The sequence below is a fragment of the Nematolebias whitei genome, chromosome 16, assembly GCF_014905685.2.
Source record: "Nematolebias whitei isolate Nwh7 chromosome 16, NemWhi1, whole genome shotgun sequence".
Lineage (NCBI taxonomy): Eukaryota > Metazoa > Chordata > Actinopteri > Cyprinodontiformes > Rivulidae > Nematolebias > Nematolebias whitei.
The window spans coordinates 25,280,106-25,307,206 of NC_056513.1; the positions used below are offsets into that span (position 1 = coordinate 25,280,106).

Here is a 27,101-nt window from a genome sequence, read left to right on the forward strand (position 1 = left end):
AAACACACACATACATAGACACAGGTAACGGAAAGTTTTAAAGCCATGAAGCAGAACCCAACCAAGTTAAGTCAGGTCTTCTGGATGGTTTCTTTTTATTTTCTTTGCTGAGACATTTAATTCTTCATCCAAAGGACTTCATCAGTCCGAGGAGCAACAACAATCTCAACCCCACAAGCAGCACACTCACATAGTGGGCCAACCAGTTTGCTGGTGATAAGGTGATGATTTGAACCACTTTGGCTATGGCTGCCTCAGAGGAGTTGACGGGGGAGAGAGCAGACTCCAGAAACCATCATATCGCCGTCAAACTGGTTGGCCCACTATGTGAGTGTGCTGCTTGTGGAACTGAGCTTGTTGTGGCTCTTTGGACTCAAGAAGTTCTTTGGATGAAAATGAAGGACGAAACGTTTCAACAACAACAACAACAAAAAAAGAAACCATCCAGAGGACCTGATTTAACGTTGTTGGATTTTTTTACCTGGATTATTGAGCATGAACTTTGACTTGTAGCAGATTATCATTCTCAGTCTAACTCACCTGTTGTAGGTGTTCGGAGGCTATCTGGTCAACCTCAACGCCATGCTGAGCTGGCTGTCCTGGCTGAAATGGGTCAGCATATTCAGATACGGACTGAATGTAAGAAAAGCATCGTGCGGGGCTCGGTTTATTCTGGCTCTGTCCGTGAGTTGCCTCAACCCGGCATCTTTTTGTCTCGCAGGCTGTTTACATCAACGAGATGAAAGGACGGTTGTTCTACAGCAACGCCACAATGTGAGTTTATTCACAGGCAGTTTTAAAGTCAGTGAAAAGTCTTTTGATGGTGAAGGTCTCTCCTCTGCGCCGCAGAGTCCCAGGGGAAGTGTTCCTGGTGAGCATGGACATCGACTACTCTGTGTGGGGCTTCTGGCAGAACCAGGTGGCTCTGCTGGGAATTATTGTTGTCTGCATGATCCTGGCCTACGTGCAGCTGCTACGAATCAACCGCTGGAAGTGATTCCTGCCCATCTGTTCACGTGCACAACCATGCGTGACTGTGCGCATTTAACAAAATGAAAGTAACGTTACGTGATGTTTTATATGTTTTATATGTTTTGATTGGATGTGGGTATCTTGTTGTGTAAATGATTATAAAAATTCAATTTTTTTTTTTTTTTACAGTACACGTGGAGTGTCACGCTCGCCGACACACTCACACGTGTCGTAACGTTTGACTCTCTGGCTGATAAGCTGCTGTTTAACACACTCGCTGTGCACAAGGGAGTGTAAGGAGAGGCAAGCCCTCATTCCAAAGCTACTTATGGAGAGTGAGCTAACATTAGCTGCAGGAAAGACAGTAAGGACATGGAGTTCATCTTTATACGTCCTTTTTCAGCAGGCAAAGCCCAACACAATTTTCCTTTTATTGAACAAAAAAACATTGTTTTCAGGGTTAAATAAAACATATATTAATATGCAAACACAGGTTATGAATGTGAGTCATTATGAGTGGGGACATGCAGCGAGCTACAGATAATTGATCATACGAAAAGCATCAAAAAACAACAATTTCCCTTTAATTTCTCCTAAAGAGAGAGCTCAGATTTTTTTTAAGTGGAGTTCAATATGAACAGTTAATATCTTACCTGTTGTAGACAGATTTTTGAATGATTCATCATCATATTTCTGCAAGAATAATAATTTGATGTGAATCAGACCGCACTGCAAACGTTTATAAAATCATGCAGGTATGAACCACTTTGAGAATTTTTTTTTTAATTGGAGGTGGTTCAGGGTGGCAGTAATCCATTTTGGTTCTGACTCAGATCAGACTAGCTGCTAGCGCATCGAATCCATCAGAATTAAGCTGTATTTCTCCAAACTGATGTCAGCGATAGAGCCATCTACAGCAGGTATGATATTATTTAATTATGCCCATTCCACGGCTCCTCACTTCAAAAGATCTGATCTCTCTCTTCACAGGAGTTTGAATGGATAAATAGAATGTGCAGTTCTCTGTGATCTTTGCAGAACTTATGTGGTCAAGGTATCGAACCGTCATGTTTAGGGTTTCATAAAAAGCACATTTATTTTTTTGGTTTGTTTTCTCGTTCATATTTTTCCACATTTCTTCAAGACAAGCATGTGATTTTGTTTTCTGAAGCTTATTTTTGATCTTTTCAACTGCAACTCATTATATAGAATGGTCTTTCCAAGTGATGGACCCGCCTCTCGCACAGTAATGGCTGGACTTGGGCACCAGTAACACCACCCCCCCCCCACCCCCCCACCCCCCGGCCCCAGACCCGAAAATTAAAAAGCTGGTAAAGATAATGGATGGATGTCTTTCCAAGCACTTTCAAGCTGGTTCTGTACAACACTGTTAGAAAAAAATTGGTTTAAATAACAAGAAAAAAATATTTCAGTAGTTTTTTTTTTTTACCCCTGCAATGTTTCACTCAACTGCTATCTGAATATGTAAAGATGTAATGTTCACATTTTTCTTTTAATTTCATTTTTGAAATAAAATGAATCACGCCTCAGATCTCTTTAAATTCCTTTAAGTCATCGCAGACACGTGAACACTGTTACAGTCATCGACGTTCAGAAGCTTCAATTTAAAAGTCTCATTTTTTCTGTTGTTTTTTTTTAAAACTCAGATTCAATAAAATGACTTTAAAAAAATAAAATAGTTTGACGCAAATCTAGGTTTTGATAAGCCAAATGAAAGAGCTACGAGTTTAACATGACAGGATGTTTCTTTGAATCCAGTAGAATAAGACAGTTCTTTTATTTTGGAGACATACGTAACACGAGAACATCCAACAAAAACGAGCTCATTCTGTTTTTATTAATTTTTAACAACTTTTCAGACCGTTTCCACTCTTGTTTGTGATTTTCCCAGTCGTTACTGGTTTGTTCTCCAACCCACGGAGCCACTCTGTGCACTTCAGCACCACGTGCTCGTCCACAGCGAGGTCCTCCTCTTCCTCATACTCCACATCGTCATACTTGTGTTTGTCGTTCAGAAGGGAGATCTTCACAATGGAGCTTATGTCTTCCAGCTCAGCACTGTGCATGTTCTTGGCACCAGCGCTGCCATTGAAAGCTCCATTTCTTTGGGTTATGGATGGCTGTCTCCTCCTTCTGGAATCCGTGGCGCTCCCAGAAGCACCAGCTCCACTTGTAGTGTTTCTGGATCGCTGGTGCCTCTCGCTGTTTCTCCGCTGCAGCAGCAGAACCGCTTCAGGTGTGAGCGTCAGCGTAAAACGAGCTTCTTCTCGAGTCCTCGTTCTGGCCTTCACCAGAGGTTCAGTCTTCGTTGCAGAGCTGTGGCCTGCAGGTTTGTGCTGCAGAGACGCTCCTGAGCTTGAGCTGGGGGTGCTGTCGGTCTGTGACGATGGCAGCCCGCGGTCTCTTTTGTTCGGAGCTGCAGAAACCCCTTTAGCTGATGTTAGATGACTGTTGAGTTGACTCTTCCTCCCCAGCTGCTTCAGGTTTAAAGTTAGCCTCTCCTTGACTGAGCTTCCTTTGTCGTATCGTTGGACTTGAGTTTTGGCCACGGCGCTTGTGAACGAAGCACCGCCTGGCCTCTCCTTCCCCGTCAGCCCTGACACGGAGCGTGCGACTGATACTTGTGGTATGAACGGCATTTTGGCAACACACAGAAGCAAGTATGAGAAGAGTTCAGCTTTGTGGAGAAAAAAGAAGGAGGGCACCATAGAGGAAACCAGTTTACAGAGGGGAGAAAAATGCTCTGTCGATTCCTTGGCCATGCAGGTCAGCAGGAAACTAATGCATCGTCTGCCCTGGAGCGGTAAAACCCCGACTTTTTATATCCAAGGAGCAAAGTGGGTGTGACAGAGCCTGCTTTAAAAGACAAGCCCGCCTTCAGAAGATGAGAATAAAAGGCTTCTGCCGCATCTTAAATGCTCATTACTGGCAGGCTCAAAAGTCTAAAATAAACCAACGCTTGTAATCCTTCAGTCTGATCAGTGAGAGCATGTTTACTACACATCAAGTGCACATGCAGACTCTAATCCAGGCTGGCCAGGTTTACTGAGCACAAGAGGCAGAAAATTAGACGAGAGCTGTCAAGAACTGGAATCCATGCTAGATTTTCTGTGTATGCACACAGGTTTGTAGTGGTCATGTAATTAGAATATCATGAAAAAGATGATTTCAACAACTCCATTCAAAAAGTGAAACATGTATATTATATTCATTCATTACACACAGACTGATATATTTCAAATGTTTATTTATTTTAATGTTGATGATTGTAACTGTCAACTAATAAAACCCCAAATTCAGTATCTCAGAAAATTAGAATATTACTTAAGACCATCCATCCATTATCTTTTACCCGCTTTTTCCATTTTGGGTCACAGGGGTCTAAAGACCAATTAAAACAAAAAATATATATATTTTTAGAAATGTTGGCCAACTGAAAAGTATGAACATGAAAAGTATGAGCATGTACAGCATCAATACTTAGTTGGAGCTCCTTTTGCCTGAATTACTGCAGCAATGTGACATGGCATGGAGTCGATCAGTCTGTGGTACTGCTCAGGTGTTATGCGAGCCCAGGTTGCTCTGGTAGTGACCTTCAGCTCTTCTGTATTGTTGAGTCTGGTTTATCACATCTTCATCTTCACAATACCTCATAGATTTTCTATGGGGTTAAGGTCAGGCGAGTTTGCTGGCCAATTAAGAACAGGGATACCATGGTCCTTAAACCAGGTACTGGTAACTTTGGCACTGTGTGCAGGTGCCAAGTCCTGTTGGAAAATTAAATCTGCATTTCTATAAAGTTGGTCAGCAGCAGGAAGCATGAAGTGCTCTAAAACTTCCTGGTTGATGGCTGCGCTGACCCAGGACCTCAGAAAACACAGTGGACCAACACCAGCAGATGACATGGCACCCCAAACCATCACTGGCTGTGGAAAATACACTGGACCTCAAGCAATGTGGATTCTGTGCCTCTTCTTTCCTCCTCCAGACTCTGGGACCTTGATTTCCAAAGGAAATGCACAATTTACTTTCATCAGAAAACATAACTTTGGACCACTCAGCAGCAGTCCCAGGCGAGAGGCTTCTGACGCAGTCTCTTGCTCAAGAGTGGCTTGATACAAGGAATGTGACAGCTGAAACCACTTGTCTTGCATACTTCTGAGTGTGGTGGTTCTTGAAGCACTGACTCCAGCTGCAGTCCACTCTTTGTGAATCTCCCCAACATTTTGGAATGGGTTTTGTTTCACAAGCCTCTCCAGGGTGTGGTTATCCCTACTGTTTGTACACTTTTTGTCTACCACATCATTTCCTTCCCTTCGCCTGTCTATTAATGTGCTTGGACACAGAGCTCTCTGAACAGCCAGCCTCTTTAACAATGACCTGTGTGTCTTGCCCTCCTTGTGCAAGGTGTCAATGGTCGTATTTTGGACAACTGTCGAGTCAGCAGTCTTCCCCCATGATTGTGTAACCTACAGAACTAGACAAACCATTTAAAAAGACTTTCACAAGCGTTTTGAGTTAATTACCTGATTAGAGTGTGGCACCAGGTGTCTTCAATATTGAACCTTTTCTCAATATTCTAATTTTCTGAGATACTGAACTTGGAGGTTTCATTAGTTGTCAGTTATAAACAACATTAAAAGATAAATAAGGGTGCACCGATAAATTGGCCGGCCGATAAATCAGCCCCAATTTCCTTAATTTTGGGAAATCGGCCGATACATGAGAAACTGATTTTACCAATTTTTTTTTAGTTTTAACAATAATTGTCTGAACTTCATTTATATTTCAGAGCACTACCTCATGGCCAGTTAAAACAAGTTTGTTTTGTTCCTAGGATATTGTTCAAGGGCATGTTTTTCAATAAAACAACATTGGTGCATTGTGACCTTATAAAAACACCTGACAGTGTCGCTTATAAAACAAAATCGGTATCGGCAGGTCAGACTTTTTAGAAATCGGTGATCGGCCAGAAAACTGCAATCGGTGCACCCCTAGAAATAAAACATTTGAAATATATCAGTCTGGATGTAATTAATGAATATACAAGTTTCACTTTTTGAATGGAATTACTGAAATAAATTCACTTTCACAATATTCTAATTTCATGACCAGCACCTGTAAATGTTTAAAACAACATGTTAGGCTGCCTTCAGGCCTAGGCCTCCCTTACAAAAAGATTGGGATTTTAGGTTGTTGTTTTTTTGTATTTGTTTTATTTATTCATTCATTTTTTTTTTTTTTTTTTTTTTTTTTTATTAACCATGGAAAAAGTGTCAGGAAATACACATTTCTTTAAGGAATGCCAGGCCTTTAAGTTCCACACCATTTAAACCAATAAAAGAACGTAAAAAGTAAAAATTAGTAGATCTTTATTTGCAGCACATATTCACAATTAAGTCATTCAAGTATTAGCTTTGTTTTAATAAACAGAATAAAAATTCTGGTCTAGAAAACATTTATTAATTTTTCACATCATAAAACACGACTAAAAGCTGCTTAAACGTCTTATACGTACAGGCCAAGAACACATTTCTTTGCTTAGTTGACCTTCACAAGAGCTGAAGGTTTTCATTTGCAGCATCTCCTCCTGTGAATATGAAGAACACGTTTACAGCGAGGACAAGTGTGGTAGACATCCTTGAAGTGGTTCACAAAAAATGGAATCAGGCAGCAGCCAAGAAACAACCTGAAAAAAACAAACAAATGAAATTGAACAACTTTTGTGATTACTGTATTTTTGGATTATAAGGTGCATTAAATAAAACAAGTTCATTTTGACAGATTTTTGAGCGCCAGGTACCACAAATTAAGGTTTGAGGTCATTGAGCTCAAACAAAATTAATACATAAAAAGGTGCACCGGATTATAAGTCTAACTGTTGATTTGAGAAAATTAAAAAGGATAAGTGCATCCTAGTCCTAAAAATCTGGTAAGTAATTAGTGCAGGTTGGTTTTAAAAAAAAATTTAACGAGTCTTTCTCACCCACACAACACAAACACAAGGCACATGAGCCAGGCGTAAATCCCCACTTTAAAGGTGACCTCTGTGGTGACCTGCGTCTGACAGGACGGGCATGTCCTTAGTACTGGAGTGCAAAAAGGTTTGGTCTCGTAGATCACGAACACCGGCCCAGAAGCTACAGAGATTATAAGAGCAGAGCGAATGGTGATTGTATGGATTAACCTTTACAAATCGTAGTCAACAAAGTAAATGCGATGGTTCGGTCCGCTTTATCTCATTGTATCAGTTTCAACTTTCACCTTGTGGTGGTGATGAGGATGGTGGAGGATTAGGAGAGTGAATGTGCAAGACTGCCGCATTTTTAGCAGAATCACCTTCTGGAAAGAAATAGACATTAAAAAAAATTAATATAAAACAGATTGGAAAAGTGTAGTACAATATAAAATAGTGGGGGAAGTGACTCGTCTTGTTAAGAGGACTCAGTCAATGAGAAAGTAAGTATTGATGAAGTACACACAAACACACCAGAGGAAGCTTAAATGTGCAGCAACATTAAAATCAGACTATATTTCAACTCATAACTGAGAAAACAAAAAGTCCACAACAAAAAAAAAAGTGATGATCAGACCCACTTTAAATCATTAGAGATGAATTTTAAACACTCACCAGGTAGTGGTGAGAAGACAGGAGGTTGAAGAGGACTGAGAGACGTGTTGACATGGTAAATGCTCGCACGTTTCCCAAACTTCCCCTCTTCTGGAAAGAGTCAGTAATGCAATATTAGCTATGATGATTATTATTTCAGGCCAAAAAATAAATAGATTTTACTCTTAACCTCATAAAAAGCATGCTGGGGGATGTGACTCACTTTGGATGATGCCATTAAACAAAGTGATAAAGTACCACAGAGAGAGGGAAAAAAGAAAAACTCAAGTCTGTTTTAATGTTTTTATACAGCAGCAGCTATATTTAATATGTGCAATTACAAGAAACTGGTTAAAAGCCTTTTACCCATAATTCAACGGCAGCACGACCTTTAAAAATCAGAGCGTCTCAACAAATTGCCTCTACTTAGTGGGAAAAGTAATCTAGTGCAACCCAAATGCACTAGAAGCCTTTCAAAAGTTGTTTTTAATGGATTAGATACATTTCTGAAAATTGGAATCAAATAAGTTTACACCTAGAAAAGTATACTTTCCCCAAAGATTATTGCATTAACTCCAAGCTCAAAAAACAGTCTTAAAATAATAAAGCTACTGAATCTACTATCTGTGATTGATTCCAGACTGTTCATTTCTATCAAACACAAAAATGTCTATAAACCCAATCAATTATTTAGATAGAGATAAATGTATCTGGTAGCTGAAAGTCATCCTCAACTCATCAAGCACCAAGACGTCTCAAGATTTCCCAGTATTGCGCAAGATGGTGACGTTATTTACGAGGTTTGAGCAATGTTTAAATAAAAACGTTAACTGGTTTTTAAAGAAAATTAAATTAAAAAAAAGGACTTGATTCATGCACTATGTTGGATTTAGACTACAAAAAAAAAAAAAAAAAATCCAAAAACAGACATGATAATGTTTTTTTATTTTTATCAGTTACTTATTTGCTTTTCAGGTGTTTGTAACCCAATGAAAAACACATTTCTAGCATACGTTTGTATATTTAGAAATTATTATATTTCCTAAAATAGTTTATGAATTAAAAACATAACCAGTCATAAAAAAAATACCATTAAAATGTGACAATTTATCAATTCATAATCAGACGGAACAAAAAAATCCCTTCCTGAAAATAAAGAAAGAACAAAGACACACAGTGAAGATCAGCTCATCTCTAACCAGAACCTTCTTTACGGATTTATCGTAGAACTCACCTGGTAGCAGCGAGAACGCAGGTGGTGCTGGAGACCTCACTGGTACGTTGACAGGGAGAGTTTTCCCATCTTGCTCTGATACACTCCCTCCTGGAGAGGACTTGTACATTTTTAGCTTCACTTTTTTTTTCCTAGCTAAGAAAACCAAACAGTGAGTGACATGTTTTAGTCTGTTTTACCTGACAAAGGGAACGGAGGAGGGGTAGGAAAGGTTTCTTCAGCTTTTGAATCCATTGAACCACGTAGGTGAAGCACCACAGAACAAACTCAAAGGTGTTTTAACCTCAGCAGCTACATCTGAAGTCCCACCAGGTGCAGTTAATGAGCTCTCCTCAGATTGGTTACAAAGCCATGATTCAATGGTGGCACAGACTTGGAAATAGGAAGGAAGTCTAAAATGTGTGTTTTTTTAATTAATTTAAGAATTTTTACATCAACCTAAAATCATTCCATGCCTTTAAGCAACACTTTGTTTAACAAAGTGCAAATAAGATTACATGTTCAATTTCCTGTTATACTTAACCAAAATGATCAGTAGCTAATTTTGATGGATGCAGAGGTCTATCTGCACTGATTACAGATCAGCAGTCCTGCAGAGATAAATGAAGCAAATGTTGAGGCAAGAGAGGAGTAACTAAAGTCTTTTTTTTTTACTGAAGTGTAGGGGTTAACGCTATTTTCAATTCAATTCAGTTCAGTTTATTTCTATTGCAGCAAGTCACAACAGAAGTCATCTCAGGACACTGAACAGAAACATTCACATATATATAAAGTAAGTTAATAACCCAAAAAGTTCAATCTGGTCCTCTGGACATTCAAAAAAAAAAACAAATATAGAAATGTTTCATCTCTCATCCAAGAGACTTCCTCAGTCTGAGGTGCTGTTTTCAGCTCAGTCTCTTAACTAGCACCTTCCCAGAGTGGATCAACCAGTTTTGCTGCTGACAACCAAAACCAGCTGATCACATGCTCAAGAAGGACCATCAGCCTAACAATGGGTCATTAGCACACTGATGGCTGTTTACTACTCACAGAGGGCTGAGTGATACTAGCAATCACAGCATTGTAAGAGGGGGACAGTTGAACCCGGAGGCCTCCACCCCTGTTTAATGATGGATGATTTCTTTTCACAAAGATGGCCTCCTTTACTCCTCTCTCAAACCATCGTTCCTCTCTGTCCAGGATGTGAACATCTTCATCCCTGAAAGAGTGACCGCTGGCCTGGAGATGAGTGTAGACCGCAGAGTCCTGGCCTGATGATGTTGATCTTCTGTGCTGGTCCATCCTTTTGGCCAGTGGCTGTTTAGTTTCCCCGATGTAAGACTGATCACAGCCCTCCTGACACTGAACAGCATACACAATATTACTCTGTTTGTGCCGGGGGACTGGATCTTTGGGATGAACCAGTCTTTGCCGTAATGTATTTTGGGGTTTAAAAGCCACTGGGACGTTATGTTTAGAAAATAAACGTCTCAGTTTCTCTGATACTCCCTCAACATATGGAATGACCACTGGTCTGGGTCTGGGTTCCTCCTTTTCACCTGTTGGCTGACTGGAGTCCTGTTTGGGTTTCTTCTCTGCTTTCAGGAAGGCCCAGTTAGGATATCCACATTGCTCTAGAGCCTGTCTTGTATAGGATTTCTCCTTCTGCCTGGCTCCTGAGCTAGTGGGGACGCTGTCTGCTCTGTGATACAGAGTCCTGATGACTCCTAACTTGTGCTCCAAAGGGTGATGGGAGTCAAACTGCAAATACTGGTCTGTGTGGGTGGGTTTGCGGTACACCTCAGTTTGCAAATGTCCTCTATCAGAGACTGAGACCTCACAGTCCAAGAAATCCAACCTGCCATTTTTTTCATCTTCTCGTGTGAACTTGATGTATTTATCCACAGAGTTGATGTGGTCAGTAAAATGTTGGACTTCCTGAGATTTAATTTTAACCCAGGTGTCGTCAACATACCTGAACCAATGACTTGGTGGTGTCCCTGAAAAGGACGTCAAGGCTCTCTTTTCTACCTCCTCCATGTACAGGTTGGCAACAATAGGAGAAACTGGAGACCCCATAGCACACCCATGTTTCTGCCTATAATATTGATCCCCATATGTGAAGTAGGTTGACTGCAGGCACAGTTTCAAGAGTTGACACAGTTGTTCTGTGGAAAGCGTGGTCCTGCTGCTCAGAGTGGTGTCTGATTTTAATCTTAAAATCTTGGACTGGACTGGAGACTTGTCCAGGGTGTACCTCGCCCCTCGCACATTGATTGCCGGACATGGGCACCGGCGACCCCCTTGACTCAAAATGGAAGAAGCGGGTAAAAGATAATGGATGGATAATTGTTCACAGTTAAACTTCAAATATTCAGATTCATTGTATAGGCCAATTTAAACTAAAAATAAAAATTAAAGAAAAAGCAAGTTAAAGTGTTTGAAATAACTGTAATAAAGTAATACATTTGTGATCAGGTTGACTTTTGACTGAACAGTAACAACATACTTCAGGATGAACTAATCCTGGAATTAAACCAGCAAACAGGAGTGTTAGCCAGAAGGTTGTAGCATGTGCTCTAAAAACAAATGCCCATGGCCTCTGTAATTCAATAGTTTAAGCCAGGGTTATCAGAAAGCTTAATTTAATTTGTGTGAAATGATAAATAGTCTCCCAGGAACATTTGCATTTGCATGCAAAGCTATAGCTTATTTCTTCGTTAGCCTTAACTTGTTTTGAGAGAAATTTGTGTATAATTCATTTTGTTCGTAGGACACAACTGTGGAAGCCCATTTCCACCAATGAAAAGAAGTTCAAGTTTATTGTCATTGGCATCACATGTGGTACATGAGGTGGAAATGAAATTGTGTACTCAGGGTCCCAGTTACATTAAAAAAGCAAAAATATAAAGTATAACAAGAAACAGTATATAAGGATATAAGATATTCACTAAGGTATAAGCTAAACGAATGCCAAATGGTAGGCTAAGAGATCTAAGGTATACGCTAAATACTAATAATGTAAAATAATATGACGTATCAACAGCAGCCTGAACATGAGTCTGTGTGAGCAGATGGGTATGAATGAATACATTCCATGAGATCAGCAGCAGCATGAGACAGAGATTCAGAGAGATTTATTTGTAATACACACCACACGTGATACATGAGGTGGGACGAAACTATGTACACAGGTTCCCAGCTAAATCCAACAAAAACACAAATTGTAAAGAAAAACATTAGTAAGATCAGGGTCATTAATTAAAAATATACTACATTCACTAAACTAAGAATACACTAAGCACTAATGGTACAAAAACAATGTGCCAAAACAACAGCAGCACGAACATGAGTCTGTGTGAGCAGGTGAAGACTGATGAACACAGCAGCACGAAATAATCAGCAGCATGGATAATCAGCAGCACACATCAACAACCAAGTGGCATTACAGTGATTGTTTCACAGTGATTATTCTGGTTACAGATTCATGAGTCTAACAGCTTCAGGGTAGAAGCTGTTCCTCAGTCTAGTGGTTCTACACTTAATGCTCCTCAACCTCTTGCCTGAGGGGAGCGGGGCAAAAAGTGTGTGCTGGGTGAGTGGGGTCCTTCATGATGCAGGTGGCCATCTCCCTGCATCTGGAGGTGTAGATGTCTGTGATGGTGGGGAGACTGACTCCAACATCTTCTGTGCAGCCTTCACCACTCTCTGCAAAGCTTTTCTTTCTGCAGCTGTGCAGCCTCCGTGCCACACGTTGATGCTGGAGCACAGGATGCTCTCCACTGCACACCTGTAGAAGGAGGTGAGGACTGAGCTTCCCAGTCCAGCTCGTTTCAACCGTCTGAGGAAGTAGAGTCTCTGATGAGCTTTCTTGATCAGGCTGGTGGTGTTGTTGCACCAGTTGAGATTGACATTCAGGTGTACATCCAAGTACTTGTAGCTGGCGACCACTTCCACCGCAGATCCTCTTATATTCGGGGTGGGTGGTGGTGGTGGGGGTTAAGTGTGTTTGTTCCATCTGAAATCCATAATCATCTCCTTCGTCTTCTTCACATTGATGTGAAGGTCCTTCTTTCTGCACCAGCTCTCCAGGTGTTCCACCTCCACCAAAAGAAATAAAACGTACAAAGGTAAGTCATAATTATGAGATACAGTCATAATTTCAACTTTCAAAGTCATATATATATGAGATACAAAGTCATAATTTTGACTTTGTATCTCATATATATATGACTTTGTATATCATAATTATGACTGAAAGTTATTCAACCTTTATTTAAACAGGTTAGTCCCACTGAGCCACGAGAACTGATCTACAAGAGAGACCTGAAAAAGTATGACTTTGAAAGTTGAAATTATGACTTTGTATTTCATAATTATGACAGAGCCTACCATTGGACGTTTTATTTCTCTTCATTGGCGGAAACAGGCTTCCATACCGCTTAGCGCGTATTAAACTTGGAAAGATAATTATTTGCAAGTCACCTGGCATGTTGCTCTTCAAGCCGCTGGGGGCGCTGTTTCACTCCGGTTCCAGTTGATGTGAAACCATCGTGAACCGACGGGGTGATTCAGTCGAATCTAACAGCTTAGCGTGATGATGCTAAGCTAGCTGTCAGCCAGGTAGCCACGGGTTTCGCTGCCGAGTTAGCCACCGGATGATCCCGGTCATATATTACCGGCCGTCTTGACATTCCTTCAACATTCCTGGACGAATTCGTGTCGACTGACCAGAGTCCGCGAATTCAAGTCCACTCCTGATCCGTAGCCTCTCCCCAGACTGTGAGGCTTAGCTCGCCGGCTGACCCGGAGAACCGGACTGACGAGGTAAGTTAGCATGACGGCTAGCGGAATGAAATGAAGCGTCACCTCCGAGGAAACGCCGAGGTCTGAAAACCGGGCACGTAGGCCTCCCGGCAAACTTGTACTTAAAGAGTAGATCATTATATTCTTTCCAAATCGCATTTGACTGCCAAGCCTTTTATCATTTGTACACCTCAAGCTAAAATAATACAGGTTTTAACGTTAATGTTTTATTAGTTGGTAATGATCGGAGTCAGGCAACCAACCCTGTCGTGGCTGTGATTACCCCCAGCTAATCTGGTGCTCATAAAAGTGAAGAAATTACATAATACCGATTTATAAAGATCAAATTTGGGTATATTGTAGTAAGCAAACGTTTCATTGACCACATCGTTTAAACAGAGGCGGCCAGAGCTCAATGTTTCAATAGATTGAAGTTTAGCGGATGAATTCAAGCTAACTGCTACCAAGTAAAACCTGAATATTATGACGTTAAAGTTGTTGTAGAACAGTTTGATGCACTTATGTCGTCATTGTGTGTATGTGCAGTAATATGTGTGGTATCTGGCGCTTTCATCATGTAGGGGTCAGCTGTTTGCTCAGGGACTGCTGTGGCTAGCTGCTAACTAACTAAGTTTTGCTTTGGTGACTGCAGAGGAGTTATTCTCAAGGACCACACCCAGACAAGATGTCCCTTCATCAGTTTCTATTGGAACCCATCACCTGCCACGCTTGGAACCGCGACAGGACACGTAAGGCACAAATATCACTGTATAAAGCACGAGTACCAATTTGAACCCGATTACGACTAAAGCAGTTGTCTGACAGGGTATCGAGTAACAAATCGTTTTCAAAATCGTGAATGAGTTACTGCAAGTGAATAAAATACACCACAGAGCGATTTGTTTTCAGCTTTCATCAGGTTTAGGAATCTAGTCTAACTGGTTTGTTGTCGATGTGTGCATCATCTTAACCTGCTGGTCTCCTCTTCCTTTTGGCTTCAGAGATTGCCATTAGTCCTAACAACCATGAAGTTCATATCTATAAAAAGAGTGGCAACCAATGGGTGAAGACCCATGAGCTGAAGGAGCACAATGGTCACATAACAGGTATGTAATTTGTCTGCTTCAGGAACAAACTTATTGAAATAATCTGGCCCAAGCTGAATCTTTTGGAAGCATTCTGGCCTAAATATTTTGCCGACGATATGGCTGGGGTCATCACATGCATAGAAGTCTCTGCTGACGCGTGCAGTGTTATTAATTTAATTAGTAGATAAGAAGTGTAACAAGTGTCTGAGATGTAATTAAATGTTTGAACAAGCTATTTAAAATGTGAGTTCTTGAATAAATGGATCCTTTTTGCTGCACGAAGGGGGCTTGTCTAGATGTAGAGACAGGTCCTTGAGTCATTCTTTTCTTAATGTTGTTGCACTTATTTGTCCCTTTGCTGACCCATGTTTTCTCATGCCCATAATGAAATGCATCGCAAGAGGATGCAAGTTGTGTTCTACTAATAAGTTTAAGGAAAAAAAAACCATTGGGATGAAATATCTTCATTATTGTGATAAATATTTACTCAAGTTTCTTCTAAATGCTGATAGTTACAAGTCTTGCTCACTGTTTGTCTATGTTTTGTGCTTCAGGTATTGACTGGGCTCCCAAAAGTGACCGTATAGTGACTTGTGGAGCAGACCGTAATGCCTATGTGTGGTCTCAGAAAGAAGGCGTGTGGAAGCCCACACTGGTCATCCTCAGGATCAACCGAGCAGCCACCTTTGTCAAGTGGTCTCCGCTGGAGAACAAGTTCGCAGTTGGCAGTGGAGCTCGACTCATCTCTGTCTGCTATTTTGAGTCTGAGAATGATTGGTGAGAACATTACAACAGTAACTTTTAAAGATTTTTTAATGTGTTCACTTCTTGATGTTCTTTATAACTGAACCATTCAGAGTATTTGGTATTTTTACACTAACATGTAATAGGAATGTGCGATATAAATGGTACACGGTAGAAACGATAGACATTTAGCCCATGATAGAGATCTGTCTTCTACCGGCTAACCACAGTAATGCTGTGTCTGATGTGAAATCAGAGTTGTCAGATTTAATTACTTTTTTTTGTTTGTTGTTGAAAACTGTGCGTAAGTGGTGTTAAAAGTCATTTCTGTGAGAGCTAAGTAGCAAAACAGAAGCTTACTACAGCCGGCTTGCCATAGTGTTACCGTATTCGGACGCATGCGCAAAACGCTGTGTTCCATCGAAAGTTAAAGTAAGCGTTGGTCAGCTTTAGAGAAACCTGCTTTCTGATCTGTGATAAGAATGCTGTGTTGTGTGATTTTACTGCGAGACCCTCTGGTTAAAGCCACAGAAGAAACTAGTCGCCATTTTGTGTCAGCTCTCCTTAAAGTGGAAGGAGACGCCCACTAGAGGGTTGGAGGGTGAAGTGTTTCAGTGTAAAATGCTGCTCTGTTGCTGTTCATTTCTAAAGTGAGAATACTGGAAACTGTTAAGAGTTAACAACATATTATTTTGTTTAAAATATATGGCTAAAACTACATGTGATATATTTTGCACTGTTTTGCACTACAAGAAAGAAGCCTATTTTTTTTTATGTTTTAACTCTCTGGACCTAGTAGTGGAATTTTCTTAATTGAGATTATTTTGTAGTATAGCAGTTTTCAAAATAAATGATGACAATAGACACCCTATGCTTTTTTTTTCCATTCCTATTGCAAGTTTTAAACAAAAACATATTGTGATATATATCGTTATCGCCACCCTTCACGATACATATCGTGATATGAATTTTATACCGTATTGCACATCCCTAATGTGTGATATTGTGTTTTTTTTAAGCAGTGTTAGTTGTTTCATTTACTTTGATTCTATTCTGATTGATGCTATAAAAAGTTCAGATCCAGTTTCCCAATCCTTAAAGACACTGTGTGTTTCTCATGTGGGTCAGGTGGGTGAGCAAGCATATAAAGAAGCCAGTCCGCTCCACCATCCTCAGCTTAGACTGGCATCCCAACAATGTCCTCCTTGCAGCTGGTTCATGTGACTTCAAATGCAGGTATAATTCATGTACAAAAATAAGTTTAAAAAAACAGAGTGCTTAAAAGATGAAGATTGAAAACTGACCAACCTCATTACTTCTCGTGTTTGTTTCCTTCTCCTCGCTCCCCCCTCTCTCTCTCTGGCCTCCAGGGTGTTCTCAGCCTACATAAAGGAGGTGGAGGAGAAACCAGGCCCCACACCCTGGGGTAGCAAGATGCCATTCGGGGCTGTGCTAGCAGAATTTGGAGGCGCAGGTCTGTGTTTATGCCCACTTTCATGAGACGTGATTCTTCAAACTAATCCACATCTGCTTTGTTGTGCTTGTGTGTGTTAGGTGGAGGTGGATGGGTCCACTCAGTTTCTTTCTCAGCCTCTGGGAACCGCCTGGCATGGGTCAACCATGACAGCACTGTCACTGTGGTAGACAGCTCTAAGACTGCCAGGTACTGTCATTTCTGCACCTACAGGGATCTTCTTTAATCCCCCCAATTTTTAAATATTGTGGGGAAAAAAATTATTCACGTTTTGCAAAAAACTAAAAGTAAAGCCGCTTCTTTTTTACAACCATTTTATGAATGTTAGGTCTAAACAGAGGCTTGAAATAAACTTCTATTAAAGATTGCCGTGTTCATCTGTTGGAAAAAAGATCCTAAAATGATCGACATTAAAACTGAAGTGATATCTGTAAAGTTAAATACAGTATTATGGCTAAATAATAATAATACTTTATTTATAAAGCCCTTTAAAACAACCACAGCTGCCACAAATTGCCGTACTCAAGAACATATAAAATAAACTAAACTGGATGCATTGTTTCACTGTGACTGAGCGCAAATGATTCTTTTAAACCAAGCTGGTTTTAAAGGAGCGATTATGTCAAACAACTAATGTCATGAATTAATAAATAATCTAAATAAGTCCCTATTATCAAATTAAAAGTGCTAGTGCACTCATTAAAAAAAAATCAGTCCATTGCATAAAAAGTAAAGAACATGTTTTTATATTTTTTACAAGTGAAAATAGATGTCAATGTATTTTTTTTTAATGTTTTTTACCACATTTTTGATGAATTATAAATGGATCATCTCTGAGTGCTACAGTAAGTTAACAAAAATAAACTCAAGCAATGATTGACAGAGTTCAATATTTTTTAATTAGCTGCGGAAATACAAACCTGTAGTTCAAAGCTAATGAAATTTAAGTTTTTGGTTGCAAATTTGTTATTTTTGTGACAATTGAATGTGTTTATCCTCTGATTTATGTCTCGAATACTGGAGATAAATCTGATGGAAGTTTGTGTGTTTAGTCCCTCGCAGCTGAAGACGGAGTTCCTTCCTCTCCTCAGCATCATTTTTGTCTCAGAGAACAGTCTAGTAGCGGCCGTAAGATTAAGACACACATTAAGTATTTCTATGTACTGACTGGAAGTAATAAAAACACAAAAATGATTTGTCATTTGCATCATCAGGGCCATGACTGTTGCCCCATGCTCTTCCGTTGTGACGATGGTGGGACGTTGACATTTGTGTCGAAGCTTGACCTCCCCAAGCAGAGCATCCAGAGGAACATGTCGGCTATGGAGCGCTTCAGGAACATGGACAAGAGAGCTACCACCGAGGACCGCAACACAACCCTGGAAACACTGCACCAGAACAGCATCACGTAGGTTATATACCATTTATCAACTTTTTAAAAATAAGCTGTTATGAATTAAAACGGTGTTATTTAAATTCTGTAATTTGTATTGATTAAATTAGCTTATTTGTCATAGTTTAGGAGATTGAGAGATCATAGTAAAAAAAATAAAAAATTACTTTGTTCTTGTGCTTCGAGCCTTGAGTGCATATAGAAGCTGTAAACAGATGAAAGTTGAAATGTTTATTTTCTGTACACACAGACGCACAAAACAAAAACGAGAAAGCTCATAATTATTTTGTGACGAGTTGAATTGTATCACCTGTCATTTAAAACTTAAAAAAACGATTACATGTATGCTATCATTGAGTGCAAGCATAAATGGTGGGTTGTGGAATTTTTAAAAATAAACCTGAGCTAACAATAATCCAAAGACATTAAACTGCGATCAAAGACTCCAGATCTGATGTCTGTGCAACAGTAACTCAAAGCTACCCATTTAAAAAAATAACCCCAAACGATGCTGCTATTTAGTGTTTATTCCAGGGCTAGTATCGGTTGAATTTATTTTTAGTTAAATGTTGTTGGTGTGCGTTTATAAAAACCTTCATCAAAGATGTTATAACAATAATTAAAGTGAGCAAAATCTTTGTTTCTAATCTAATAACCAATAAATGTATTAGACACTCAAGGCTCTAGACTGAAAGTAGTCATGTTTTTAGTTTTTTTTATTTGATGTAAAACTGATGTATTTTCAGAGCTGTAACAGAAGCCAGCAGCTTTATTATGACAATGGTAAAGTAATATTGGGAACTTCTGGAAATATTTAAGTACTGTATTTTTCGGCCTATTAGTCTCAGTTTTTTGCATAATTCATGTGCCCTGCGACTTATAGGCCGAAGCGACACATTTATGGATGTTTCCCATATTTATAAACCATTTTTTGGCTCAGATATGACGGTTTCCATTCGTTCAGACTGAACAAAAAAAGTTTGAGCAGTGCCACTTGATGGCAGCAGAGCAGTAAGAGTTTGGCATGCTGTTGTACCATGTAATAGGTAAATGTGACTATGAGAAATTCAAATAAGTTCAAGACAAAAACAACTGGATTTTATTTATTATACTATACTTTATTCTTTATAGTTTTTTTCTTGAACTTTTTTGAATTTACCATGTCCTGGATGACTGAGAATCTTCACCAGTTTTTATTGATGCAATCGGCCTGCCTTCTCCCCACCTTGGTTCTGCTCGCTGCTTGGACCAACCGTCAATCCAGCTGCACCGCCCCGGCGAAATGCAGCTAATTTGACCATTAAAGTGCATTTATTAAGCAAACGTTAGACTGAGACACCTTTGCTATAATTTCGAGCAAACAAATAATTGTTTAGGTGCATTTCTTGTTTATTTTCAGAGAAACGAGCCGCGTTCCTCCTTTTTTTCCTCCCTGTCTGCGCGCTCCCGGGAGCACCTCAGCAGCAAAACTATTTTTGAAATGCAGCTGATTTGACCATCAAAGTGGATTTATTAAGCAAGCGTTAGATTAATGCACACGTTTAATAAAATTTCCAGCAACAAATAATTGTTTTTAAGTGTTAAGCTTGTTAAATTCTTGTTAAAGTCCTCCCCTGCACGCTCCTGCGGCCGCCATTCGTCAGCCCACATTTCTGGGTTATCAGCGGTGACGCGTAGCAAACGAGACGTGTCAGCGGTGATGCATAATAAATGCGACGTAGACGGCAAAGCAACATATTTATGGATTTTTCCACTCTATTAGACAAATATGGACTGATGTGACTTATAGGGCAGAGCAACATTTATGGTGGAAAATACGGTAGCTATGAAATGATAAAGTCTTATTTTATTCCAGTTACATCTTTCAGTGTTGTTGCTCATCATCTATGACTAGTTACCAGCCAAGGTGTAGCAAATCAGAAAAATCCCATCGGTGCCAAAATTCAGCTAAAAATATTACATTACTGAAGAGGAGACATTTTGTTACGAACAGATTGCCAAAAAAATAGATCGACAGCCATGTACTGTTTTTAGTTTTAGGAGGATCTTTTTTATTCACGAGTTCTTGCTCTTTATTTGGTTCTGTCGTTTTTTTAATTATTATTTTTGGGGGGCCTTATATTTGACACTGAACCTGAGAAATGATTCGGTTGGGTTGAAGAGTCACTGCTGTTATGCCTTTGAGCAACTGAGGTAGTCACAGAACTGTGTGTGAAGTAGACATGTATAGTGCTCCAATCTGAACAACTTCTGTCACTGTTGGTTTCACATTGCTCATGTTGTGTGTAGCTGCACACACCGTCTCAGGACTTTATAGGCTTGATTGTCTCGTGTGAAATACTGAAGGCAGCGTACAAAGATGCCCAGCTCATATTGCAGAACCTTATCATGAAAGGAGCTTTAGCCTGGAGCTCAAGGCACAGGCTCTGCCCATTGAAACGACAACTATCAACTGAAAAGCTGACAAAGATGGCTAGCTTGGGTTGTCGAGATCTAGAGTTTGTGCTGGTAGTTTTAGTGATGAATGTTTTGTTAGCTCAGTTCAAACGCAGACAGTGTGGTCTTTTACAGTATATCGTGTGCTGATGTGTTTCGTGATCAATGACTTAGTGGTGGTTTTATACGTGTGCAGATTCTTCCTTCTAAAAGTACAGCGTAATGTTTGTCCTAAGTCTGTGAAAATGTTGTGACCAGTTAATATCTTACTTGTAGATGGCTCTTTTGGAAATGTGGTGTTACATTTTGAGGCGAATGACAAGTTGATGGCTAGTCTGAGAGTCGGGGTTTAATTTGTAAACCGATCGATGCCAGAACGCAGACATTTTGAATAAAGTAGATGCAACTTCCTGCATTTTGGTGTATTTAAACGGGTTGTTAAACATCTACAGTACGTTTACCTACATTTGTAAACACTCCGCTTCTGTCAAGTGTCCCTCCCCGCCACTTGACGGAACCGTCGAGTAAATACGCTGTCCCTGCTCATTGTTGTTTGACTCCACATGTGAACCTGCAGGCGCAGCCGTACAACTGCCTGGTTAGCTCGCCATTCACCCCACCACTGTTTTCGGGGCGGATATTTTTTAAGGGTAGACGCGGAAATGCTACTTGAAGAGGCTGATGATAGTGGCTGTTGTGTTTAAAATTAGTGTTTATGTAATTATTTTCAGTTTACATATCCAGTATAAGTTTAATTCATTCAAGGCAGTCATAGTTGTTCGTAACTTTATTATTAGTAAGCCTGAGAGTTACCGGATCCAAGCTGGATCCTAGCAAACTGGAATGCACCCTGTCAAAATAAGAGTTCTTGGATCCTGTTCCTGCAGGATTCGTCTCGAGCCCTGGTCTGAGTGAAGTCGAGACCAAAATGCATTGCTTTCATCAACTATTCCTGAAAACCTCCATGGCAGTTCATGTTGACACTGTCTTTATAAATTCAGTTATAGCTGTCAGTTTAACATTAGTTATTGACATTTGATTCTGTTTTACAATGCAAGCACAAAGGGTGGCAGCAGCAGCAGCTAGCTGTAGCACTTTTTATACAGCTTGGTGCACTTCTGGCAGGAATATGATATTTCTGGCAGACGATCGATCCCTTTAGGTGTATGGACTTAAAAACACTGTTTACGTCACGTTGTAATATCTGTAAATACACTTCCGTCTTTGTTTTTCGTTTTTAGCCAAGTGTCTATCTATGAGGGAGACAAAAGGGATTGTCGCAAGTTCTGCACCACAGGCATTGATGGAGCAATGACCATTTGGGACTTCAAGGTGCTCATTTTTTTTACATTAACAACTTGTTTGTTTTTCCTCTCGCCTGTTTTCGCACCAACACCCTCTTGTGTTTACTTCCTCAGAGCCTAGAAGCATCTATCCAGGGTCTGCGCATCATGTGAAGACTTTATATGAATGAACAAAGAGAGGCTGTGGGCTCACTTCTCCCTCTTGCTCACCCCACTATCTCAGCCCCTCCACTCGTGAGACGCAGCTAGTAACGTACATAACTGACCACCTTATTGAGTGTCTGAAGCACTGATCAGATCATTGTGGGTGTGCACTTTCACGCTCACAATTACACACACACTCAAAACACTAAACACACTAAGCTCATGTGTGAGATCACTGATATATATTTTGTTTTTTTTGTTTGCTTTAAATAAAGATTAACCAGATGTAAAAGTGGGATGGTTTTCTGACGCTTATTAAACGTGATGTGAAATGTGTGATTTTATGTTCTCTAACCTCCAGCACCAAAATCTGAACAATAAATGGCACGTTCAATCCAAAAATCAAATTGTATTTCTCCACAGAGCAACTTTGACATATTTCAATATAGGTGTTGAGTACTGTACGTTCGATGACGGGATCTGCTTCCTCGCTGGAGGATGGCGATTATCTTTCAGTTCTTGTTTAGTTTAAGACCTGGGGTCGTTGATGCTCTGAATACACGTTGATGGTTGTTTGTTAAAACCTGTACAGAATCTGATGGTGGAGAGGGACAGAAACTGTCTAAACTCTGTGTGGAGTCATGAATGACCAGCTTTGAGCTCTGTAGCTGAAACACACATGATGGAGGATTTCTATGTAACTGATCACGACTTGGACAGGAAATAAAGATGAAGTACATTTACACTACACGACTAACTGGACTGCTTTCTGTAATTGTGTGCGAGTTCTTACAATGAATACATCTGGTAATTATAGCTTCAATATTTCAAAAGCGTTTAATTTCTGAACATTTAAATCATAAATTGGACAGTAGAGGAAATTTGTGTTGTGGTAAGTAAAATGCACATTCTTGAGGCTTGATTCAAGAATACTTGAGATTTATTTATTTTTACTGAAGTTTAATTTTCCTTCACTGTTTTCTATAAACAGATACCAGTATCACAGTACATACAGCATGGTGCAAATGTTTTTAAACCATCTCTAACTTCTTTGCCTCCAATGAGTCTTATTATTTTATTTAAAATTTAATTTTTTTAAAGTATTGATTTTCTAGAAATGTGCTGCTCAATATGGCTGCATGTTAAAGTAGCTCTGTTACATTCATTCTGAGATTTTGCTTTCGAAAACTTTAATTCATCTTTTTCTGGATGTAAATCACTTTTTCAGATTATTTTTTTCTCCATCTGATGCTTCTTGACATTTGTTGTGATGTGTAACCATGACAACAAGGTGTTTTGTTTTTTTGCTATAACTGGGAGCAGCTGATTTTACATCTCGAAATCTCGAATAATATCTCAGCCACAGCCCCAAATCCCAAATGAATTTAAGTTGAAAAGGAGGTGCCGTGGATGCTTTCCCATCTACCTGGAGGTGGCGCTCGAGTGCCTGACTGCCGAGATCCTGGAGCAGGCGGAAAAAGTAACTCATGACAGCGGGAGGACAGAGATCGTCCTCCGGCACCTGCAGTTCGTCCACGGTGACGAGGGGTTCGGTAGGCTGCTGGGAGGAGTGGCCATCGCTCGGGGAGGAGTTCTGTCGGTCATTCAGGCAGTCCTGCTGCCCAAGAGGACCGAGAGGTCTGGGTCCAGGTGGATGGATCAACATGCAGCCAGTTTCTTCAGATCCGCTGTGGGACGAACCGCTACAAGAGATCCTCCATCTACAACAACTTTTTTAATGAAACTAGGGTTATTAGCTACAACAACAATTTACCTTTGGGATTAATCAAGTATTTTTGAATTGATCACTATTTACTGTCAGTTTTTCAATGCCTTTCAACTTTGCATGCTTTTTCCACCCTTGTCTGCCCAGTCTGCACAAGCTCATGGCAACATATTGTGCTTGGAAAATATGGAAGACCAGTGGAGGACAAAAGAGGGGGTCAGGCTTAAGAAGTGTTCTCCCATAGATAAAAAGTATCTGAAGTCATGTCTTTAAAAACAAAAATCCATCAAATACAGGACCTGAGAGATGGATCGTCTTTTGGTGGATCCATTTTTAGCTGATTGCTCATTGGTGCTAAAATACTTTTTTTTTTTTTTTTCCATCCCCCAAAAAATGGGAACAATATCTCTGAGATGGGCTCAGTCCATTGTGCTACGTTGTTACGAGTCAACCGAACACAAAATTATCTCTCTGAGTTTAGGAGCCTTTTTATGCCTAAATTATTCTTGGGTGAAAAATAAGTGGCTCAAAAAATAATAATTTGAATATGGGTTCTGGACAAAAACAGTGGAAAAAGCCAAGTCCAAAGAAAATCCTCGAAAGATTGAAGTAGTACTGAGCAAGACAATTTTAAAATGTTAACTGCTGTAACAATACAGAGAAATGAGGAACGACTTGAGACGAGTACTGGATTGTGATTGTGCACGATAATCTGACACCTTTAAATGAGAATAACAAAAATCTGTCATCTGTTTACTAGTTGTCCTCTGATGTTCTGTCAACATCAGAGATAAGTGCTAAAGGTTTACAAAATGTGAATTCCTGAAATTATAAAAAATATTTTATTCAAATACCACAACAAATCACATAATGTGCGAGTGCAGAATGAAGTGTGTCATCTGAAAGTGAAATTTGAAACATTTTAGGTGGAGTTGACCTGTGCTGCAACACGATAACTAAAAGTTACAGGAAGGACCTGCCGGTAGTTCTTCAGCTACAAACAGCAAATAATTAGTTTTAGACTCTTTAACTTCATATGATGTTTAATGAACTCTAAACAAAGCAAATGAACTTAATGTCTGAGCACGTGTTTCTAAAAAGGAACAAATTGGTAAATGGAAAAGAAACTTGAGAATCTGAACAGACTGAAAATAAGTCTGTGTCAAAAACAACTCCATCACATTGAGCACTGGTTCCACTCCAGGCTGAGTGTTGAGCCCCCTCTATACACACATGAACTATACTATCCACTCCCCCCACAGTACAACCCTCAGGTCTGCTGACGACACACTGTTCTGATTGATCCCTGGAGGAGATGCTTACAGAGAGGTTTGTGCACACTCCAGATGGTGTGTAGACGGAAACAACCAAGCACTCACCATCATTAAATCCAAAGATCCTGGCCTTCAGGAGCCACAAGGACAATCCTTTTGCACTACTCATAAATATGAAGGAAGTCGAGAGGTCCATCATGTCAGAATTCCTTAGTACCATCTCATGGATCCTCTTCTGATCTGCAAATACAACTGCAGTAATTAAAGGATATAGAGGTTTGAACTAAGATGTGGCATGATGGGATTAGGATTATTGACTACTTCACTTTTGTGTTGGCAAATGTTAACTAGCTGTGATGGCCATCAGATGTCGATGTACATCCAGTAATTACTTTATGTAAGTTTTAATCATCTAGTGCAGGGGTGCCCACACTTTTTCAGCATGCGAGCTATTTATAAAACGACCAAGTCAAAGTTTATTTATTTATTTATTAACCTTTATTTAACCAGACAAACCCCATTGCGACCACAGATCTCTTTTGCAAGGGAGGCCTGGGCCTGAAGGCAGCCTAACATGCATGTTTATGGTCTGTGGGAGGAAACCGGAGTACCCAGAGAAAACCCATGCATGCACGAGAAGAACATGCAAATGCCACACAGGTCCAACCAGGGATTGACCCCAGGACCTTCTTGCTGTGAGGCAACAGTGCTAACCCCTGAGTGGTAGTGCTCAAAGTGATTTACCTACTATAAGGCCCTGTTTACACAAGAACAACCTCTGGAAGCGTTAGTGTTTTTTTCTTTTACTTGTCTGCTGGATTCCGTAGATGCGAACTTGACTAATTGGCTTTTATGTATGTGAATGTTCCTGTAAAGTGCCCTGAGACAACTTTGTTGTGATTTGGCGCTATATAAATAAACTGAATTGAATTGAATTATGTTTATTGGGGGGTAAAAACCAAAAAAATGATCAGGTTTACATGAAAACGCTGTAGTTTCCATGTTAGTCGGGTTGCCAGATAAGAAAATATGAACTGTAGCACTGTGACTTTAAAATGATAGTATTTTGGCCTAAACTGTCATATGTGCTGAGTAAATTTATTCTAAGATGAGTTGTATGCTGTGTTTGTTGAACATGTGCACAGAAAAGAAAGGGGTAAATAAGACTTTTTAAGTTTATCTGGCAACCCTGATGACCGGGCTCAGCTGTATTCATTGCGCATGCAGCGTCTGCATGATAGTTACATCCAAACTGGGGAATACACTGGATTTTATTAGTTTTCTCCTGCATGCTGAAGAATGGTGAGAAGCACAAAAAAAACCCACTCTGCTCTCTGCCATTTATTATAACTGGTGTTAGTGCAGAAAAACTTTTAACAACAGCCACCTGGAGTGCGCATGTGCGACTTCATATTTGTGGAGCATTTCACACCTCTGTGGGGGTTCCCCCGGAAAATCTCTACTCTGACCTGCATTCAGAAACCTTCGAGAATGAGGGTTGTCATGTAAATGAACAGCTGAACCTCAGCAGAGACTGGCTGCCCTGTATGTCAATCAAGAGGCAACTTTCATATAGTGAGGATGGATGATTATGGAAGACAGAATGTGACTTAATAAAATAAATAAATACATAATAATGAAATGCATAATTTCAATATTAAATACATAATTAAATACACAATTAAATATACAATTAAATTATTTATTTCATGATTTATTTACTTGATTTTGTCACATTCCACCCTCGTGTGTCACCATGAAATGATGTTAACTGTCAGTCTCACTCTCAAACTCAGTGGGCGGGACTAACTTTTCCTCAGAGAGCTTCTTCCTTTGCTGCTTCTCACATAAGCGTGTCTTTTTTACATTCATCCATCCATCCATCCATCCATT

General features: G+C 39.9%; 3 protein-coding genes across 3 annotated transcripts; 1 reads left to right on the forward strand and 2 right to left on the reverse strand.

Annotated features, from left to right (window-relative positions):
* Positions 1-2,837: 2,837 nt before the first annotated feature.
* LOC119422459 (proline-rich protein 18-like) lies at positions 2,838-3,778 on the reverse strand. The gene has a single exon (XM_037689832.1). It carries the CDS (start codon positions 3,753-3,755, stop codon positions 2,838-2,840), a length of 918 nt encoding a protein of 305 aa, XP_037545760.1. The 5' UTR covers positions 3,756-3,778.
* Positions 3,779-6,371: 2,593 nt separating this feature from the next.
* LOC119422996 (lipopolysaccharide-induced tumor necrosis factor-alpha factor homolog) lies at positions 6,372-9,138 on the reverse strand. The gene is made up of 6 exons (XM_037690407.1): positions 9,017-9,138; positions 8,838-8,927; positions 7,625-7,714; positions 7,258-7,335; positions 6,980-7,133; positions 6,372-6,682 (listed from the first exon to the last, which is right to left on the reverse strand). Exons 1-6 carry the CDS (start codon positions 9,069-9,071, stop codon positions 6,565-6,567), a joined length of 585 nt encoding a protein of 194 aa, XP_037546335.1. The 5' UTR covers positions 9,072-9,138; the 3' UTR covers positions 6,372-6,564.
* Positions 9,139-13,388: 4,250 nt separating this feature from the next.
* arpc1a (actin related protein 2/3 complex, subunit 1A) lies at positions 13,389-22,953 on the forward strand. The gene is made up of 11 exons (XM_037689928.1): positions 13,389-13,646; positions 14,278-14,374; positions 14,627-14,731; positions 15,268-15,490; positions 16,586-16,693; positions 16,828-16,931; positions 17,012-17,120; positions 17,984-18,059; positions 18,146-18,339; positions 22,002-22,092; positions 22,179-22,953. The coding sequence occupies exons 2-11, from the start codon at positions 14,311-14,313 to the stop codon at positions 22,215-22,217; spliced, it is 1,113 nt and encodes a 370-aa protein (XP_037545856.1). The 5' UTR covers positions 13,389-13,646; positions 14,278-14,310; the 3' UTR covers positions 22,218-22,953.
* The last annotated feature ends 4,148 nt before the right edge of the window (positions 22,954-27,101 follow it).